The sequence below is a fragment of the Salmo salar genome, chromosome ssa11, assembly GCF_905237065.1.
Source record: "Salmo salar chromosome ssa11, Ssal_v3.1, whole genome shotgun sequence".
Lineage (NCBI taxonomy): Eukaryota > Metazoa > Chordata > Actinopteri > Salmoniformes > Salmonidae > Salmo > Salmo salar.
Window position 1 is genome coordinate 71653327 of NC_059452.1, and position 22934 is coordinate 71676260.

The 22934-nt window shown below is 42.7% G+C and overlaps 1 protein-coding gene across 1 annotated transcript in view; it reads right to left on the minus strand.

Moving 5' to 3' along the window:
- The window catches only part of LOC106563053 (GDNF family receptor alpha-2), an 83366-nt gene that overhangs the window by 14655 nt on the left and 45777 nt on the right, over window positions 1-22934 (minus strand). Inside the window, exons 4-5 of the mRNA XM_014128270.2 lie at window positions 7058-7251; window positions 6711-6898 (exon numbers count right to left, since the gene is read on the minus strand). Coding sequence (XP_013983745.1) covers window positions 6711-6898; window positions 7058-7251 — 382 coding nt within the window. The remainder of the gene's footprint in view (window positions 1-6710; window positions 6899-7057; window positions 7252-22934) is intronic.

Genomic DNA, 22934 nt, shown 5'->3' on the forward strand with positions numbered 1-22934 from the left:
TCTGTGTATTGAAGAGTCAGGATCTTAGCTGTAACGTGACATTTCCTAGGGCTCCAATAGGCTCTTTGTCACGAAATGCGCCATGCGTGCGACCGTTATTTACCATTTCGGATAGTGTCTGGGACGCACGAACAAAACGCCGCTATTCGGATATAACGATGGATTATTTTGGACCAAACCAACATTTGTTATTGAAGTAGCAGTCCTGGGAGTGCATTCTGACGAAGAACAGGAAAGGTAAGACCATTTTTGTTATAGTAAATGGGATTTTGGTGAAGGCTAAAATTGCCGGGTGTCTAAATAGCTAGCCCTGTGATGCCGGGCTATCTACTCAGAATATTGCAAAATGTGCTTCATCCGAAAAGCTATTTTAAAATCGGACATATCGAGTGCATAGAGGAGTAATGTATCTATAATTCTTAAAATAATTGTTATGCTTTTTGTGAACATTTATCGTGAGTAATTTAGTAAATTGTTAGTAAATTCCCCGGAAGTTTGCGGGGAGTATGCTAGTTCTGAATGTCACATGCTAATGTAAAAAGCTGGTTTTTGATATAAATATGAACTTGATTGAACAAAACATGCATGTATTGTATAACATAATGTCCTAGGTGTGTCATCTGATGAAGATCATCAAAGGTTAGTGCTGCATTTAGCTGTCTTCTGGGTTTTTGTGACATTATATGCTAGCTAATTTTTCAAACATATTGCTATTTTACAGCATTTTAAAGACAAGACTCTCGTTAATCTAACCACACTGTCCGATTTCAAAAAGGCTTTACAGCGAAAGCAAAACATTAGATTATGTCAGCAGACTACCCAGTCAGAAATAATCAGACACCCATTTTTCAAGCTAGCATATAATGTCACAAAAAACAAAACCACAGCTAAATGCAGCACTAACCTTTGATGACCTTCATCAGATGACAACCCTAGGACATTATGTTATACAATGCATGCATGTTTTGTTCAATCAAGTTCATATTTATATCAAAAACCAGCTTTTTTACATTAGCATGTGATGTTCAGAACTAGCCCCTTTGCAAACATCCGGTGAATTTACTAAATTACTCACGATAAACGTTCACAAAAAACATAACAATTATTTTAAGAATTATAGATACAGAACTCCTCTATGCACTCGATATGTCTGATTTTAAAATAGCTTTTCGGTGAAAGCACATTTTGCAATATTCTCTGTAGATAGCCCAGCCATCACGGCTAGCCATTTAGACACCGACCAAGTTTAGCCCTGACCAAACTCCGATTTACTATTACAAAAGTTTGATTACCTTTGTTGTCTTCGTCAGAATGCACTCCCAGGACTGCTACTTCAATAACAAATGTTGGTTTGGTCCAAAATAATCCCTCGTTATATCCAAATAGCGGCGTTTTGTTCGTGCGTTCAAGACACTATCCGAAGTGTAAATAAGGGTCACGAGCATGGTGCAATTCGTGACAAAAGATTTCTAAATATTCCATTACCGTACTTCGAAGCATGTCAACCGCTGTTTAAAATCAATTTTTAGGCAATTTTTCTCGTGAAAAAGCGATAATATTCCGACCGGGAATCTGCGTTTAGGTAAACAGACGAAAGAAAACATAGCATGGGATCGATGCGGGCACGAGCCTGAGTCTCACAGTACTGTAACCAGCCACTACCCAAACGCGCTACTTTTTTTCAGCCAGAGCCTGCCAAGCCACGATTCAGCTTTTTGCCGCCTTCTGAGAGCCCATGGGAGCTGTAGGAAGTGTCACGTAACAGCAGAGATCCTCTGTAATGGATAGAGATAATCAAGAAGGGCAAGAAATTGTCAGACAGGCCACTTCCTGCATGGAATCTTCTCAGGTTTTGGCCTGCCAAATGAGTTCTGTTATACTCACAGACACCATTCAAACAGTTTTAGAAACTTTGGAGTGTTTTCTATCAAAAGATAATAATTATATGCATATTCTAGTTTCTGGGCAGGAGTAATAATCAGATTAAATCGGGTACGTTTTTTTTATCCGGCTGTGAAAATACTGCCCCCTAGCCATAACAGGTTAACGGCCTTCTAGGCATCACTGAACTGGATTCATTACCACCAACCCCAGACTCTCTTCTCTTATTACGCACACTTGGTTCCCATTCCCCCTGATTAGTATGTGTATATATATATGCCCTCTGTTCCGCATTGTCCTTGTCGATTATTGTCCCATGTCCATTGGTCTTGTGAGTACCTGTGCTCCGTTGTATCGGCTTTCGTGCTATGTGTTATTGTGCACTTGTCATTATGGGTCTCGTCCCATGTTTACACCTCACTCTTTTTTTTGTATTACATCCCTGTGTTATATATATATATACACATGTGTTTGTTTTGGGCTTCATCTCTGTCGTTTTCAGGATGCACTTTAGTTTGGGTGGAGAAATAAAAACCCTATTACGTATTCCTGCGCCTGTCTCATATCATTATACAGCGTGAGACATATCAAGAATGATCAATGGAAACAGGATGCAACTGAGCTTAATTTCAAGTCTCATAGCAAAGGGTCTGAATACCTATGTCAATAAGGTATTTCTGTTTTTTATTTTTAATACATTTGTAAAAAATTCTAAAAACCTGTTTTCGCTTTTTCATTATGGGGTATTGTGTGTATATTGATGAGAAAAAAATTATGTTCAATCCATTTTAGAATAACGCTTTAACGTAACACAATGTGGAAAAAAATCAAGGGGCCTGAATACTTTCCGAATGCACTTTATATATATTTGGTATATATATATATATATATATATTCTTCAACATTTTTCCAAAATGTGGAATAAGCAAAGGCTTTGATTTCTGGTCAAATGGGATGTTAGAAAATATCTAGCAGAAAAAGTCATCAAAGATTTTAGAGATACATCAAAAACAATAGTGTTGAAGTTAAGACCCCTGCCAAATATTATCAGCATGTGTATTTAGTTTTGCAGAAATGATTGGCCTTCTGTAAATGTAAGAAAAATATTGCTTAGTGTTGTCATTCTGTTACCAAAAACCCACATATCTTTAAGATATTTTCGAATTTCCCTCCCTCAATAGGAGGGAGGATAATGAAAGTTCACAGAAGTAACTAGTAAAGTTAGACCTACCAATTAGTTATAGTGTTTTCCCTAATAACAATTTGGTTGATTATTTATTAAGTGATTAAAACACGTACCGAATCTTTACCAAATTGCGTGTGTGTGTATGACTGACAGGTCTGAATACTGTGCTGTTGACGTTCTCATTGAGGTCAGTCATTCCATGGGAGTGTGTCCTTATGCCTGTGTGTGTATTGGTGTCTATGTCGGTATGTGTTTAGGTGTCTTCGGATGGATGAGCAATGCTTCACAGGAACCTTTGAAGTTGACACACACACTGACTTCTGTGCCCTTGGTTTGGAGAAGCTGTGATGGTGGATGTGGTGTCTGACTCATAGACAACGATCAAAGGGCGGAGTGTGTGCGTGCTTGTGTGCATTTGTGTGTGTGTATTTGTATTTGTGTGTGCAAATTCATATTCGATAAGAGAACTGTGTTGAAAGACAAGACAGACTCACTGTCTGACAGCTAACTGCTATGCTGTAGTCTAGTGTCCAAGCTAACAGCCTTGGCTAGCCAAAGTAGTGCACATGCATATCCAATGAGGACATAGATTCTCTGTCCACTCCTCTCTCCCGACCGCTCTTTCAACTCTCTCTCCGCTCTCTCTCTCTTTCCCTCTGACTCTGACCTGTCAGTTACAGTGAAGCAGATTCACAGTTATCCCATGGGAAACAGCTTATTATAATATTTACATTAGCAGAGGGAAAACACACACAAACCAAACACAGTGAAATTATAATAATATGGAAATGTATAACTGACACTGCTGACCTTAAATATAATTGGTCAGAAATAACCTACACTCCCATTTTAACAACACCTACTGTATATTTACGAGAGGAGAGGAGAGGAGACAGGCCCGGATCTATTGGGGCAGGGGCTTCTCACCCATTTTATTTTATTTTGTGGGGTGGGCATTTATCTATCTCAGAGTCAGCGCTAACAAATGTTGGCCTCAGCTAGAGTGCTGTCCGGGAAAAACACGGGGGTGTGCAGAAAATATTGCATGCTAAATTTAATCGCATTTGGTTGTGGTTTGTGTCAGTCATTTTGAAATCAAGTGACAACCTCACAGAGATGCTTGAATCTCCTTGCACGTATGGCACAGATGTGAGACTCAAGGCCACAGGCTTATTGAAAACAGTGACAGAGCAGAGCGTTAAGTTCATTGCTAACAATAATTCACAATATCCTGGGGCTTCTCGACCCTCCTAATAAGTTACTGCAGTCTGAAGCAACTGATCTCCACACCGGTGTCAAACTTGTCCACAGTACTTATGGGTGTATTGATAAACTGCGATATGATGCTGAATTGTAAAAGATTTTGGGTGAATGCCAGGAGGGCATGAGCACACCAGCTCCAAGCAAACTACGGAGACTCATCAGTAAAACTCTGCAAGAGTACTGAAAGCACAGTGGGTCAGCATGGTGATGGAAATGAGAAGTGAACAACTGTTTTCAGCATTTTGGATGCCGTGCTGGGGGAAATGTCATCACGATTTAGCAAACCAAATAGTCAACTGGTGGAGCCTCTGTGTGCCATGGATCCTGAGCCCAAACATTTTGATGTGAACAAGGTCAAGCCGTTGTTGGATCTAACCAAAACTGAACTAGTGGAAGCTGAGTTTATTGTGGCTTGCAAAGACAAATCGCAACCACACCCAGCAACAACAAGGACCCCACTCAGTGTTCTTCAAAATAACAGCGGGCCTTTGTCAGCAATGCCGACTGTACTGTTGGCACTGAAACTTGGATTAACATTTGGGGCACCTTCAGCAATGTGCAAAAATTCCTTCTCCATCCTGAAGTACATCTTTCCTTGCACGGTTCAACACAGCATAGAGGAGGCTGCAACTCTTCTAAATGGTAAGCTAAAACCATTTGTTTTCCCTCATGTAAGCCTACTGGTTGTTGGTCAATTTTTGTATGTAATATATTGTTTAGGTGTTTGCTTTTTAATTCAATGCATATTTTAGATTTATTTGATTCTTAATGTCATTTCTTGCTTTTGCGGGTCTAATTACTATTGATAGACATACAGCTTTGCGTTATTTGCTGTGAAAATGACCAATGTAGCCTATTGGTTGTGCTCAGCGGTAACACCTGGCATGGTGCTCCTCTTGGGTGGTACATGTAACGTTATCCTTTCATCACACTGACTGGTGGTAGCCTTCTGTCCATTGTCCTGGGGTGGCAGGTAGCCTGGCAGTTAGAGAGGCGAACCAGCAGTCAGAGGGTTACCAGTTCATATCTCGGGTCCGACAGGAGAAATCTGTCTACAAGTGAACAGCTCCTGGGCTCCCAGTGTGACAGCTCCCTGTACCTCTCCAAAAAAACGGTATGTGTGTCTTTTGGAGGAGTTGGGTTAAAAGCGGAAGTCAAATTCGATGGTTACGGTGTGTGTAGGGCTTCTCTTCAACATTGTATGCTTTCTTGTGTGCAAAATGAGAGTTGTGTATATGGCTGCATTTCAGAAGGGCCAACATTTTTGACATTTTGTATGTCGCAGTAGTACAGGACCAAACGTTCACTCTGTCATCATTTATTTGCATTACACACAGTTGTTGTGTGATAGGCTACTGTAAAAGTGATGAAAACGACACAGCCTACTCTGTCACCCCTCCTTGCTATTTTGCTATAGCGTGTGTGCGTGTGTGTGTGCGTGCGTGTGTGTTGCTCTTGGAATGGCCATTTACTCTTATTAGCGGCCGATTCTAATTGGCTACTGCCATGTAGGACATTTCACATCAGCTATGAATATAGAACATGCACTTAATTTGATTTAGTTTGCTTTTCTGAAACTCTCCCACAGAAATATTATGTGTAGGCCTACGGCAACTATAGCTGCATTTCGGATACACTTGTGTGGTATAATGGGGCGCATATCTTTGTGCTGTTTTGTTGGCTACATTTCAGATACAATTTTGCACATTTGAATAGTAGTAGGACCCAATCTACCTCATTTTATTAGGGCTCTACAGCAATACCCCCCCCGCATCTGTGAGTGTGTATTTGGTTATAATCAGGTGTTTCATTCTGCCTAAATCTTCTCTTTAATTCATTGTTATTACATATTTACAATATTTGCATAGCTAATGAGTTTATGGCTGCCTGCACCAATCAGCGTCCAACTCAGAGGCCCCAAGTTATACCCGCAGTTACCATCCTCTACCTCTCTCTTAATCTCTCTACCTCTCTCTCTCCCTTCTCTTCCCCTCTCGCTCTTCTTCTTACTCTCCCCTCTGCCCCCTCGCTCTTTCTTTTTACCCTTCTATCTCCATCTCTGCTCTCGGTCTTTCTTTCTCTCCCTCTCTAAATCACCCTGAAAGCCTTTCAGTACACACACAAACACCAACCACCCTAACAGACCATTATGTAGGAGGAAGAGAGAAAATCTAATTCATGAGACAGCCAAAAGATTCTGATCCCAGCGCTCAATGTGTGTATGGTTGTGTGTGTGTGTGTGTGTGTTCGTGTATGAGTGTGTGTTCATGCATACGTGTGTTGATGAGTGTGCACACTTGAGTGTGTGTTTGGAAGTGGGTTTGTGCATGCGTGTGTAAATGCGTGTGTACACTTGAGTGTGCGTGAGCGTGTAGCCTACCTGCAGAGTGCGTCGGAGCGGCAGTTGCGCCGTAGCTCTAGACAGGAGGGTCTGTGTTTCTCCTGGTGGGAGCAGGCAGGTACGATGGTCTGTCTACGTCTCTCTGCACAGGCCTGGTCAGGACATGAGCAGAACAAAAGGGGGTAACTCAGCTCCCACGACACACGCTCAAAAAATTGACGCAGCGCCTGGGGACACACAGGACAAATTGCAATCATTATAGTCGTGTTCATCATCATCATCATCATCATCATTATCATCATCCACCATGTGATGGGACTCTCGTTAGAAGTAGTGTATTACTAGGGAATAGGATAATTTCAGACTTAAGTCCAACCACCACCCACCTTGTGACATCGTTTGCGGCTGCAAGGCTCATGGTTGGCCTGTGAGGGCTGAGGAGGCTTGTTGCAGATAGCGATGTAATTGGAGCGTTGTCTCTTGCAGGTTTCGTTGAGGTTACAGGCCTTGGCTGCGTCAAGACATGGGTTACACGGTTTTCCTGGCTCTGAGCATGGGTTGGCCTTGGACAGAGAGGAGTCTGGGAGAGGGGTGGGGTTGAGAGAGAGAGAGAGAGAGAGAGAGAGAGAGAGAGAGAGAGAGTACACAGTGAGTACACAGTGAGTACACAGTGGCAGAATACCTGACCACTGTGACTGACCCAAAAAGAAGGAAAGCTTTGACTTTGTTCAGACTCAGTGAGCATAGCCTTGCTATTGAGAGAGGCCACCGTAGGCAGACCTGGCTCTCAAGAGAAGACAGGCTATGTGCATACTGCCCATAAAGGTGGAAACTGAGCTGCACTTCCTAACCTCCTGCCAAATGTATGACCATATTAGAGACACACATTTCCCTCAGATTACACAGACCCACAAGGAATTTGAAAACAAATCAAATGTTGATAAACTCCCATTTCCATTAGGTGAAATACCACAGTGAGCCATCACAGCAGCAAGCTTTGTGACCTGTTGCCACAAGAAATGGGCAACCAGTGAAGAACAAACACCATTGTTAATACAACCCATATATACTGCTCAAAAAAATAAAGGGAACACTTAAACAACACATCCTAGATCTGAATGAAAGAAATAATCTTATTAAATACTTTTTTCTTTACATAGTTGAATGTGCTGACAACAAAATCACACAAAAATAATCAATGGAAATCCAATTTATCAACCCATGGAGGTCTGGATTTGGAGTCATACTCAAAATTAAAGTGGAAAACCACACTACAGGCTGATCCAACTTTGATGTAATGTCCTTAAAACAAGTCAAAATGAGGCTCAGTAGTGTGTGTGGCCTCCACGTGCCTGTATGACCTCCCTACAATGCCTGGGTATGCTCCTGATGAGGTGGCGGATGATCTCCTGAGGGATCTCCTCCCAGACCTGGACTAAAGCATCCGCCAACTCCTGGACAGTCTGTGGTGCAACGTGGCGTTGGTGGATGGAGCGAGACATGATGTCCCAGATGTGCTCAATTGGATTCAGGTCTGGGGAACGGGCGGGCCAGTCCATAGCATCAATGCCTTCCTCTTGCAGGAACTGCTGACACACTCCAGCCACATGAGGTCTAGCATTGTCTTGCATTAGGAGGAACCCAGGGCCAACCGCACCAGCATATGGTCTCACAAGGGGTCTGAGGATCTCATCTCGGTACCTAATGGCAGTCAGGCTACCTCTGGCGAGCACATGGAAGGCTGTGCGGCCCCCCAAAGAAATGCCACCCAACACCATGACTGACCCACCGCCAAACCGGTCATGCTGGAGGATGTTGCAGGCAGCAGAACGTTCTCCACGCGTCTCCAGACGTTGTCATGTCTGTCACGTGCTCAGTGTGAACCTGCTTTTATCTGTGAAGAGCACAGGGCGCCAGTGGCGAATTTGCCAATCTTGGTGTTCTCTGGCAAATGCCAAACGTCCTGCATGGTGTTGGGCTGTAAGCACAACCCCCACCTGTGGACGTCGGGCCCTCATACCACCCTCATGGAGTCTGTTTCTGACCGTTTGAGCAGACACATGCACATTTGTGGCCTGCTGGAGGTCATTTTGCAGGGCTCTGGCAGTGCTCCTCCTGCTCGTCCTTGCACAAAGGCGGAGGTAGCGGTCCTGCTGCTGGGTTGTTGCCCTCCTACGGCCTCCTCCATGTCTCCTGATGTACTGGCCTGTCTCCTGGTAGCGCCTCCATGCTCTGGACACTACGCTGACAGACACAGCAAACCTTCTTGCCACAACTCGCATTGATGTGCCATCCTGGATGTGCTGCACTACCTGAGCCACTTGTGTGGGTTGTAGATTCCGTCTCATGCTACCACTAGAGTGAAAGCACCGCCAGCATTCAAAAGTGACCAAAACATCAGCAAGGAAGCATAGGAACTGAGAAGTGGTCTGTGGTCCCCACCTGCAGAACCACTCCTTTATTGGGGGTGTCTTGCTAATTGCCTATAATTTCCACCTGTTGTCTCTTCCATTTGCACAACAGCATGTGAAATGTATTGTCAATCAGTGTTGCTTCCTAAGTGGACAGTTTGATTTCACAGAAGTGTGATTGACTTGGAGTTACATTGTGTTGTTTAAGTGTTCCCTTTATTTTTTTGAGCAGTGTATATATATTTGCCTTTTGTACTTTAACACTGTATATACCGTAGCCATAATATGACATTTGAAACATATTCCTTTGGAAATGTTGTGAGTTTTCTGTTTACTGTTAATTTTGTATCATTTATTTCACTTTTGTTTATTATCTATTTCACTTGCTTTGGCAATGTAAACATGTTTCCCATACCAATAAAGCCACTTGAATTGAATTGAGAGGCAGAGAGAGATAGAGAGAAGGAGAGAAAGCTAGAGAGAAAAGGCTAATATGAGTACTGAAAGTTAACAGACACAGACACAATCTGTGTCTAACCCCAGTGCTTGTCTTGTTACACATCACTAGAGACTAATGCAGGGTTCACCAGCTAGACTCAGCTGCGGGCCAATTTTTTCTGGAGCAGATGGTCGGGGCCCGGAAATTAATTACAAATAATTTGTAGACTCTCAATTGACCGCAAGAAGCCCGAACAGAAATAATGTTTGACTGAAACATAATCATTTCAAATCTTGCTTACATTTGTATACAATCACGTCTCTCTATTATGCATGGGAATACTTGAGAATAGATTTCTTAAATTAAAATCACTTGGAGCTGATTTCCTGGTGTTTTTACAGTCATTGTCCAACAATGAAATTCCACAAATAAATATATAATAATATTTTTCTCTGAAAACTTGGGGGCCAAATTCGGCACGCGGGCCGCCAGTTGGGGAACCCTGGTCTAATGTGACTGTGGCCAAATATAAACTCAGGATAATATCTGTTTAATGATGCTAGAAACACACACACACACACACACACACACACACACACACACACACACACACACACACACACACACACACACACACACACACACACACACACACACACAATTTAAAGAAACAATACTGTCAGTGGGAAGGAGAAACTGTTATGTAAAGTTCAAGCCCTTATTCTCATTATCGGTGACACGGTTTGCTGTAGTGGGAACACATTCTAAATCAGCATTTTTATTTCATACTCCACATCTTATATTAGACTTCTAATAGAGCACTATTGGTCCCCGTAGGGCAACTCTGAAACACACACACTGACACACACACCTCCCCCTCCTCCCCCTCCTTGTACTGTATTGATTGTGTCAAATCAGCTGAGCTCAGGGTGATTGAAGTAGACAAGCCTTAATGACTGGAGAATAACGACTTCATTACAGCTTCACCTTCCAGCTGCACAGAATTACTGATGTGTGCACTGATGTCTGTATTATTTTCCGGTATGTGTGGTGTGTGTGTGTTGCTCTCGGAATGGGCATTTACTCTTATTGGCGGCCGATTCAAATTGCCTAATGCCATGTAGGACATTTCACATAAGTGTTTGGTTGTGTGTGAACTAGCTCTTAAGGTCTCATGTCAGAATTAGAAGTTCATCCATATTTCAGAAATGTCACATTTCTAAATTGTTCCAAAAATCTAATTCTGAAGTGTTTAAGGTTAAGTTTAGGCATCAATTACAGCCAGGATGGAAATTAGGCTGTCTCACTCAGGCCTTGGGGAATGTTGGGGAACGCTGTGTATATATCTCTAGCTACCTGGCTGTGTGTTCCTTCCAATTATGTATTTTATAAACCCTTGATTGCTGATGCTATGTGTTGGCCAGTGAGAGGCTTTGAAGCCACCGGTCAGCCATATCGGCACTCCCCAGAAGGATCATTACTCCATAGGAATGAATGGAGTTCTACAGCATTTCAATTAAATGTTTCAAGGACAAAATTATATGTATTTTGTTGTTGCAGTGAAGACAGTAACAGTATACCATTCCAAAAATGATACTTTATGGATTTTTTAAAATATATTTACAATGTTCTTCATGTTTATGTTTAGATCACAATATAATTAAAACATATGCATTTGTGTGTCTGCAATATAATACATCTGGCAAAAACAAATGTAGATGTTAATAAATGCATTTCTATAGCTTAAAAAAGATGTCTTACAATGGTGGACGAATGCTAAGGTGGAGGGATCATCAACCTCTGACTCTCTCTCTATCCCCTCTCTCTTTCTCTCTCTCTCCCCCCCTCCACGTACACCTCCTATCCAGACTTGTATCATGGGTCATCTGGCTGGTGAGTGTGTATGTGTGTGTGTGCGCGCGGGTGCATAGGTGCGAGGGCTTTGATTGCAATCTAAACAGTGTCTTCTTGTTAAAAGAGTCTCAAGCCCATAGCCCAAGGCCCTGTCTATCTCTTCATCTCATGTCCATCCTCCTCTCCTCTCCTTCCTGTGCTAAAGAATTCAGGGGAAAAGTGAGGGATCCCAGGAGAGGGAGTGATAGAGATGGAGAGGGAGAGAGAGAGAGAGAGAGAGAGAGAGAGAGAGAGAGAGAGAGAGAGAGCAATATCCAGAGTGCATGGGCCAATTAGAGTGTTGCCCTGGGTCGCTGTTATCTCTCTCACACAGCCTTTACGGCATCTACACACAAAGCCTTGCCCCCAGACATGCACACACACGCATTCAGATGTGTACACATGCATGCACACACACAAACATGTACAAACACACACACTTTTACACAGTGTCTTACACATATGTTTTATTAAAGTGCTGCAGTTAGGCAGCCTCTCAACTACACCCCCCCCCCCCACAAGGTCAGAGAGAGGGGGGAGTGGGGGAAGAGGAGAGGCGGAGAGAGGAAGATGGGAAACTGGCAAAGTGAGGAGCGGAAGAGGAAAGGAGAAGGAATTTGACAAGGAGGGGAAAAGAGGAGAGATGAAGAGAGACACCTGAGAGCAGCATAGACACAGCTGGCTAGCCTGGCCAAAGCCACACACACAATGACAGACATAAAACACACACGCACATACACACAGATATCTGTAGAATTAGATAGATGGAAAGAATACGGTAGAAAAAGATATGGAGATGTACATGTGAAGCTAGACAGTACTGAGCAGAGCGAACTGTACACCAGTGGAGGCTCCTGAGGGGAGGACGGCTCATAATAATGGCTGGAATGGAGTCAATGGATTGGTATCAAACACATCAAACATGTGGTTTCCATGCAGTTGATGCCATTCCATTGACTCCATTCCAGCCATTATTATGAGCCGTCCTCCCCTCAGCAGCCTCCACTGCTGTACAGACAGCTATGATGTGTCAGATGAAAGAAGGGGAACCTTGTTAGAACCAGAGACTGATAAAACAGAACCGAACATGGAATGTATTCAAACCACCTCACTTAGATAATGATCAATGTCTACAGTCCCCTGTGCTCAGACGTACTGCAGGGAACACACACAAAAGAGTTAATGTGCATGTAGCAGGTTTCACAATAGCAGATATGCACAAACACACACACACACATGCAATTACACACTCAAGCATGCAAGCATGCACGTATGCACAGCCAGGTTGTGAAATTCAATGTCCACCCAGGTACCAAGGACGTCGGGAGATTACTTAAAAACCAGCCCCTTTGGGCAACGGTGAGCGCTATTACCGTACCATCAACTAGGCTTGCAGTTTGCTAGGGAGGTTTTTTATTTTTTTATTTAACCTTTACTTAACTAGGCAAGTCAGTTAAGAACTAATTTTTATTTACAATGACGGCCTACCCCGGGCCAAACCCAGACGACGTCTGGGCCAATTGTGCGCCGTCCTATGGGACTCCCAATCACAGCCGGATGTGATAGAGCCTAGATTCAAACCAGGGACTGTAGTGACGCCTCTTGCACTGAGATGCAGTGCCTCAGACCGCTGCGCCACTCTGGAGCCCAGTTGTGGATGGGAGTAAGCCGCAAGCTCCGGCTCTGACTAACCATTCATTCCGAATGGTTAAGTTCAGGGTTAAGGTTTGAAGGTTTGAAGGTTTGAATTCGCGGGAATTCGCGGGAATTCAATCCAAGTGTTAGGCACTGGTTTTTCGTTTTAAACCTAATCAAAACCTTAACCCTGAACTTAACCATTCGGAATGAATGCCTAAACTTAAACTGACAGGATTTTAGCAACATGACATCGGTTCATATATAATCCCAGGAATAATATTTCACTTGTTTTTTGTTTTTTCATTTTCTGACAAGCGAGCACTTAGATATGGTCATTTTCCCATTTTCAAAAATTCATAGTATACGTAATTCCCAAACATTCTAAGGCATTTGTGAAAATTAGATTGGGAAAGCGGCCGTGCGTTTGAAAGTGGCCGTGCGGTTGGACAATTAACTGCAGTAATAAAACCTAATAAAACGTCTGTCTCGTCCAGCCAATCAGAGCTACTGTAGGCATTTATTTGCCACACAGGCCTGTCATCATTCACTTTGAACTGGACTGTGTGTTTACAGGCAGTTACAACAGCGCTACTTTAGATCATTAGAACACATTCACCAAAAGCCACAAAATACACCTGAATGGATTTCTGCAAATATGTAAACACCACGGGAGTCATCTTACATTACATTTGGGAACTTTACAGTCATTTTGATCAAACAACCATGAAAAGGTAGGCTCTATCTCCATCAGTTATGCACAACAACAACAAAAAGATCAAGAACTAATGTTAGCCAGAGAAAGATGAGCTAAAATCTAACGAAGGAACATTAGATAAACCCACTCAAACTTTTTCAGTAAGCCCTCCGTCAAAATTGCACTGATAAACGATGGGGAATTGTAGCCTACTTGTCCCAACCAAGCACCCAAAGCCAACTAGCTAAAGTTGTCTAGCTTGCTAGTTAGCTACTTCCAGACACAAATGAGAGAACACCTCACTCGGACCATTTTACTCGCCCTAGCAGAGCTGGTTAGGCTGTTTACATGTTATCTAGGGCATTCGAGACTAAGTGTTACTTTCTTTGCCTACATTTACTGACACCGGTTGGTCATATCAAATCAAATCAAATTGCATTTGTCACATGCGCCGAATGCAACAGGTGAAATGCCGTGAAATGCTGACTTACCACCCCTTAACCAACAATGCAATTAAGAAAATAGAGATAATAAAATATTTACTAAGTAAACTAAAGTAAAAAAATAAAAGGAAGTAACACAAAAAAATAACAATAATGAGGCTATATACAGGGGTTACCGGTACCGAGTCAATGTGTGGTGTCAGTGGGTGTTGCAGGTTCATAAATTCATCAGTTATTCTGCGCTCTGGCACACTCAGACAAGAGTGCTCTGAAATCAGAGTAGATAGCCAGAGTGAATTTGCAAATGCTAGCGATATGCTAACTGGTTAACAGTCATTCAAGTTCTTACTAGCTAACCAACTGTCACCTGCATCTCTAGCTGTGTTTATCCAAAAACGACATGAGGGGAAAAAGTCAGTCACTCACCCACTCCTCCAGTGGCATGACATCCTCCTAGCTGCTAGCTGTTAGGCTCCGTATTTTTAGCTTGCTACATAAATAGATAAGCTAGCCTATTAGCCACGTTATGACTGACTTGTGATCATTGCCCTTGCTTAGTTACATTAGTCAGTTTTGTCCAAAATATTGAGCCATTGAAACTGAAACAGTGCATCCCAAATAGAGGCAGCAAACAATGTACCAGGCCAATTGTGATTTGCAACCTGATAGCAATATTTTTGGAGTACCAAGAAATTTATTGGTGAATTATATACTGCTCAAAAAAATAAAGGGAACACTTAAACACATCCTAGATCTGAATGAAAGAAATAATCTTATTAAATACTTTTTTCTTTACATAGTTGAATGTGCTGACAACAAAATCACACAAAAATAATCAATGGAAATCCAATTTATCAACCCATGGAGGTCTGGATTTGGAGTCACACTCAAAATTAAAGTGGAAAACCACACTACAGGCTGATCCAACTTTGATGTAATGTCCTTAAAACAAGTCAAAATGAGGCTCAGTAGTGTGTGTGGCCTCCACATGCCTGTATGACCTCCCTACAACGCCTGGGCATGCTCCTGATGAGGTGACGGATGGTCTCCTGAGGGATCTCCTCCCAGACCTGGACTAAAGCATCCGCCAACTCCTAGACAGTCTGTTGTGCAACGTGGCGTTGGTGGATGGAGCGAGACATGATGTCCCAGATGTGCTCAATTGGATTCAGGTCTGGGGAATGGGCGGGCCAGTCCATAGCATCAATGCCTTCCTCTTGCAGGAACTGCTGACACACTCCAGCCACATGAGGTCTAGCATTGTCTTGCATTAGGAGGGTACCCAGGGCCAACCGCACCAGCATATGGTCTCACAAGGGGTCTGAGGATCTCATCTCGGTACCTAATGGCAGTCAGGCTACCTCTGGCGAGCACATGGAGGGCTGTGCGGCCCCCCAAAGAAATGCCACAACACACCATGACTGACCCACCGCCAAACTGGTCATGCTGGAGGACGTTGCAGGCAGCAGAACGTTCTCCACGGTGTCTCCAGACTCTGTCACGTCTGTCACGTGCTCAGTGTGAACCTGCTTTCATCTGTGAAGAGCACAGGGCGCCAGTGGCGAATTTACCAATCTTGGTGTTCTCTGGCAAATGCCAAACGTCCTGCACGGTGTTGGGCTGTAAGCACAACCCCCACCTGTGGACGTCGGGCCCTCATACCACCCTCATGGAGTCTGTTTCTGACCATTTGAGCAGACACATGCACATTTGTGGCCTGCTGGAGGTCATTTTGCAGGGCTCTGGCAGTGCTTCTCCTGCTCCTCCTTGCACAAAGGCGGAGGTAGCGGTCCTGCTGCTGGGTTGTTGCCCTCCTACGGCCTCCTCCACGTCTCCTGATGTACTGGCCTGTCTCCTGGTTGCGCCTCCATGCTCTGGACACTACGTTGACAGACACAGTAAACCTTCTTACCACAGCTCGCATTGATGTGCCATCCTGGATGAGCTGCACTACCTGAGCCACTTGTGTGGGTTGTAGACTCCGTCTCATGCTACCACTAGAGTGAAAGCACCGCCAGCATTCAAAAGTGACCAAAACATCAGCCAGGAAGCATAGGAACTGAGAAGTGGTCTGTGGTTACCACCTGCAGAACCACTCCTTTATTGGGGGTGTCTTGCTAATTGCCTATAATTTCCACCTGTTGTCTATTCCATTTGCACAACAGCATGTGAAATGTATTGTCAATCAGTGTTGCTTCCTAAGTGGGCAGTTTGATTTCACAGAAGTGTGATTGACTTGGAGTTACATTGTGTTTTTTAAGTGTTCCCTTTATTTTTTTGAGCAGTGTATTTATCATATAGTGAACTGCCTCCATCTATTCTGCCAACAGTGTTTTAGTGTACGTCATGGAATGTTGAAGCAAATATAAACTATTTTTAAAACCTCTTATGAAGATGGCTGTGTAGCATAAACTGGGAATTTGATATTATGATTGTGTGTTTGTTTCATATCTGCAATGTAATTAAATCGCTGTCAGTTCCACTTTAACAAGTTTTTTCTGTTGAACCGTAACTCTATACAAACTTAAGGGTCACACTTTGAAGTTTTGAGAAACTTTAAAATTTGACGTTTGGAGAAACGTGGACATGAAATCTTGTTGTGTATGCAAGCAAGCATGACATCAGGAAACTGCTCGCCTACATGACGCCATAAATGCTGTCTGCCCGGTACAGTTGAAACCGGGATTCATCCATGAAGAGCACACTTCTCCAGCATGCCAGTGGCCATCAAAGGTAAGCATTTGCCCACTGAGGTTGGTTAGAATGCCGAACTGTAGTCAGATCAAGACCCTGGTGAGGACGACGAGCACTCAGATGAGCTTCCCTGAGACGGTTTCTGACAGTTTCTGACAGACACATTTTTTGGTTGTGCAAACACAGTTTCAAATGCTCACTGACAGGGATATAAACACATTTCTGCACAACATTTGAGAGAAATAAGCTTTCTGGGATATTTTATTTAAACTTGTGAAACATGTAACCAACACTTTGCATGTTGCATTTATATTTTTGTTCAGTGTATATCCCCTCTTCCTTCCTTCTTTTCTTGTTCCCTCTCATCCTCATCCTCCTTCTCCTTTCCTTTCGTCTTTTCTTTTCCTTCTCTCCGCTCTCTTCTGCTATCTTCAACTTCTCCTCTTGTCTGTTCTCCTCCTTTGTCCTCATCCATAATAATGATATGAGAGGTCTAAATGATGTCTGTTTTGTCACCATGTGATTCAGTCACACCCATTTTTCAAGATGGCGGCAAGCATGTCTTTTTTCTCTGATCAGTGTTTGTAGCTGAATTTTTGTTTCATATAACAGGGAACACATTGGACAATAGTGCATACTGACTTTTAAGGAGACATACAAAACAGGTCTGCTGAAACTTTTGAGGCCTACTTTGATTTACATGGGCACCCTACTCTGCACTGGGGCATTTTTCTGAGCAGACTTCTTTCCTACTGCTTTTTTCATCCTTTCACTTAACATTGTGCCATGTATGGTTTTGAATTTCTACCAAACATACTCCACTTCGTTTAGTACACTTGGATTTACTATTTTTTTACTCTCCCACTACCCGGTATAGCGCTTGCCTCCCTCCCGGCTTCCACCACCCTGTACTGGAAACTACATAACCTCCAAGGTGCTTCTCTCTTGGCTATCATACTGGTAACATGGCCTCCGTTGCGTTGTTGTTTTGATGGGCCCCAGCATTTAATCGCATTAAGTAAGTCACTGCTCTCTCCTTGCTGTTGTTAGGCTGGTGAGTTTTGTGCCTTGGGTGTATTTATATGCTGGGTCCTAGTGCTGGCTGTGTTCTAGTCTGTGGTTGGGTTCTGGTTTGCTACCTATATCTGTGGTGATCCTACAAACTGTGTTATTCCATCTAACTAACTATCAATCTGTGTTGATTGACATTTAGCTGATTCCTCACCAACCTATTTTATTTGTGTGAATTTTAACAGACTTTTTGAAATAACTGATCTCTTCGAAATAACTTCTAACACGGAACCCAAACCGGCGCCATCGTGGGTGACTGAAAGACGAATGAGGTCAGTGGCGGCAATGCACCTAATTTATGAAAGTTGCCAATCGCAATATAAAGTCAAGAGAAAAAAAAGCCTAGAAGGAGGAGAGATGACTAGGTACGATTTGGTTGACCATTTTATTTGTGGATTAATTGTCAGAGTAGAGGACCTTGTGCATTTCAGGTAAAATAACAACTCAATGTTTATATCCCAGGACAAATTAGCTAGCAACAGCAAGCTAGCTAAATAGGACAAATTAGCTAGCAAGTGCAAGCTAGCTAGCTAAATTGCCATAAATGTTTAATGCTTTTCGACCAGTCCCCAAATCAATGTAATTGGTTCAGAGTTTGTTTTGATATTTTAACCTGCGTGTCGTGATCGCTTTTGGTGTGGGAGAACAAAATACATTTATGCACGATGGCGCACGCGAGCAGCTGGTTTGGGTTCCGTGTAAGCCTATTCACAATGATATTGGGCTCAATGGAAACTTGCTGTATGATCAGAGAAATGATTGTCAAAGATTTTCTTTTAGGCTATTTACAGAAAAATAAGTACTGGATGCTTGCTAGCAATAGACAACAGGAAATCCACAGGTGCTGACCAATTTGGACCCTGGTCTGCTTTAAGTGTGCAGTGCCCATCATTGTTGGCTCAATAACCCACATTTTGTTATTTAACATTGTTCTCGGGAAATATTCCAAAAGTATGGAAATCAGCTCTTGTCTTAACATTTGCTAGCTAATGTTACATGTATGATCTGTGTAGTAATATTATTTGAATCAGAAAACCATTTTCATTGCTAGTTATAGCCTAATACAACAGCTATGACAATGTTTGCATTGGTAGTGGTATGAGTTGGGATTATGCAGGTTCTAAACAAAAGACTCCACTTCGCCAGATGATTACATAACCCATCAAGTTAGCCAGATGTGTCTGGGGATGATTACGGTCATCTATTGTATTTCATGAACATGTGTACATGTCTCGACAATAGTGACCCATCCACTTAGCAAGATGTGAGTGGTTTTAGCATTTCCTGTGTATCGGGAAAGAGCCATCTAATAACTATAAAATGTTTGTAAAACATTTCTATCTGGACACTTTCTGTTTTTGATATTGCTACTATGCAAGTAACCAATTCAGTGTACCGTTTACACATTTTATGTGCATGTGACAAATAAACGTAGATTTGATTTGATATAGTGTGTGTTTACCAGAGACGGTAATGTGAAGAACACATGACCTGCACCACAGTCAGATTAGGATATAGACCAAGGACTGCATGAAGTGTATTTTTATCTGGAGTTTTTCCTTATTGTAGGCTACTACTTTTACCACTTTGTCTTGAAATCTTTGGTTGTTTCCTACACTACTCACTCTGTTTAGCACATGGCCTCACATGTGAATCCTTAAAGTGATGCGTGGGGCTAAAGCTTAAGAGGGTGTGAATAATGCTGAATGGGTGTAGAAAAAGAAGAGCACTCCAGTAGGTGTACCAAAACATTCAAGGGCCATTTTCTCAAGTGGGGTTACAAGTTAATCAACTTTCAAAGCAGAATCACTTTACCATTGTTCCTCAACTGCAGTGAATGATATACCATTTTCTAGTCTCTACTTTTATCCAATGTAAAAAACTATTTCAAAGTTTACTACACACACATACATATATATGTATATCTGCATACACACACACTAAATGACCAAAAGTACGTGGACACCTGCTCGTCGAACATTTCATTCCAAAATCATGGGCATTAATATGGAGTTGTTCCCCCTTTGTTGCTATAATAGCCTCCACTCTTCTGGGAAGGCTTCCCAATAGATGTTGGAACATTGCTGCAATTACTTGCTTCCATTCAGCTACAAGAGCATCCGTGAGGTCGGTCACTGATGTTGGGCGATTAGGCCTGGCTCACAGTCGGCGTTCCAATTCATCCCGAAGGTGTTTGATGGGGTTGAGGTCAGGGCTCTGTGCATGCCAGTCAAGTTCTTCCATATCGATCTCGACAACCATTTCTGTATGGACCTCACTTCCCCAAACTGTTGCTACAAAGTTGGAAGCACAGAATCATCTAGAATGTCATTGTATGCTGTATTATTAACATTTCCCTTCACTGGACTGCTATATCATGAAGCGTGATTCATCACTCCAGAGAAGGTGTTTCCACTGCTCCAGAGTCCAATGGCAGTGAGCTTTACACCACTCCAGCTGACGCTTGCTCGGCCATGGAAACCCATTACATGAAGCTCCCGATAAACAGCTCTTGTGCTGACGTTGCTTCCAGAGGCAATTTTAAACTCGGTAGTGAGTGTTGCAACTGAGGACAGATGATTTTAACGAGCAATTGTTTCTCCTCGACGTTTCCACTTCACAATAACACTTACAGTTGACTGGGATGCTCTAGCAGGACAGATATTTGACAAACTGACTTGTTGGAAAGGTGGCATCCTATGACGGTGCCACGTTGACAGTCATTGAGCTCTTCAGTAAGACGATTCTACTGCCAATGTTTTTCTATGGAGATTGCATGACGTTGTGCTCAATTTTATACACCTGTCAGCAACCGGTGTATCTGAAATAGCCAAATCCACAAATTTGAAGGGATGTCCACATACTTTTGTATATATATATATATATATATATATATATGTGTGTGTGTGTGTGTGTGTGTGTGTGTGTGTGTGTGTGTGTGTGTGTGTGTGTGTGTGTATATATATAGATAGTATATTTATGACGGATATACAGGGCGCATTTGAAAAAGACACCTAGGTGTCAATAATTGTCTTCCCTCTTAAAATAAAGGTTAAATAAAAATAAAATGTGTAGGCCTATATTATAGGGTTGTCTTGCGCTCGTCCCAACTCTGTCCAACAGGAAAAACTATCAAAGCATCCCAGTTGAACAAAAAACATCACATCAGCTCTCTTCTGAGAAATATTTATGCATAAACACAAACACAACTGCACACACACACACACACACACACACACACACACACACACACACACACACACACACACACACACACACACACACACACACACACACACACACACACACACTTTCTCTCCCTCTCTTTCACACACATATTTGCATCAGAGCTGTCTATATTGATGCGTCTCAGTGTTTTGGATAAAGAAGTGTGTTCGTTGGTGATTGTCTCTCCGCTGTCCCCTCAAATGTCCTTTGTCACGCACACACACCCCCTCTTTCTCTTTCTCTCTCTGTCACGCTCAGCCTTTCCCTCCAATCGATTGGTAACAGTCTTGTCTAAGACATCCTTTAATGTTCCACTCTTCTTTCTTCCTCTTTCTTCTGCACATGCTATTTAACACTCCTCTATAACATACTCTTATCTTCTGCTCCCTCCCTCCCTCTCTCCCTCCCAATCTGTCTCTCTCTAGCTCTGCATCCTTCTCCCTCTCTTGTTGCCTCATCCCTCTCTCTTTCTCTCTCTCCCTTTCCCATTCTCTCTCTTTGTCTTTCAGCTTTTTCTCTCTCCTGTCTTCCCGCCCGGCTTTCCACTCTCTCTCTCTCTCTCTCTCGCTGTCTCTTTGTCAGTCGCCGATCTCTGCATGGCGAGTGGATAGTGTACTATCTAGGGTTGAGTGGGCATCTTCACATGAGGTCATTATAAATCTAATCAGACTGATAGGATCCTTTTATCTCTGTCTGTAAGCTCATCACCTCACTCTAAACAACAGACACACACACACACACAAGTACATACACTCACACACACACCGGCTTGCACGTACACATATACAAACACACACATTGCGCTGTTGGAGTCTTCTGACATTTAAAGGGGCAATCTGCACTTGCTATATACATTTTTAGACACTTAAAGGGACATTTCGCCCTGGCTCTGCCACTGCATACTATGTTAATAACAAAGTTTTTGTCATAAACATCAAAATGATCCACACCATGCATAATTAGGCTTGTTTTTCACTAACGTTTGTCATCATGCCCGTGTGGTGTTCTGTGCTAATTACAAACAAGCACAAAAAGGAGTTATCTTTCACCGTTCTACATACCGGAGATTAACCACGATGCTGCCAGTGGCTTGCAGCGATGAAGAATGATGCTTACAAAAATGATCAGAGGGATTTGCAGGCTGAACTGACTGGGAATACACTTTGGCGCCAGCTGAGAAGTGATGCGATACCATCGTTTTTTTCCCTTCACAACAAAACTGAATATTCTCGATTAGAGGTAACCTAATGTTTGCTAGCTAGCTACAGTGCTGGATTGAACTCTGAAAGCCATCAGTTTATCATATAGCTATCGTTTGGATACACACTGTCAATCAATTTAGCCTACCCAGACAGCAAAATAGTTGCTATTTTCCCCTTTCCCTACTGTATGACCAAGGCTATAAATTCCTACCACCAACAGAGTTTGCCGTTTTAAGATGTGATTTGCATCTCTGGCGGGTAGCCCCCACTCATAGGACAGCTATAAGCCTTTGGCAGGCTGATTTTGAATCTCTGCCATTTAGCCTCCACTCAGAGGACAGATATAAGCCTTCGGCCAGCCATCTAGCCATGAGTGAATTTGAAAGACAATAGCAAGGAATTTCTGTATTCTCAAATTGGGCCTGCCACCTTCCAGCTAACCACAGCCAGCCAGAGGCTGCAAGCAGTTTTTTTGTTTCTATAAATACCTTACATTTGTTGTAATTTTAATTTGATTCGATTTATTTGCCAATTGTAAAACCACAATACA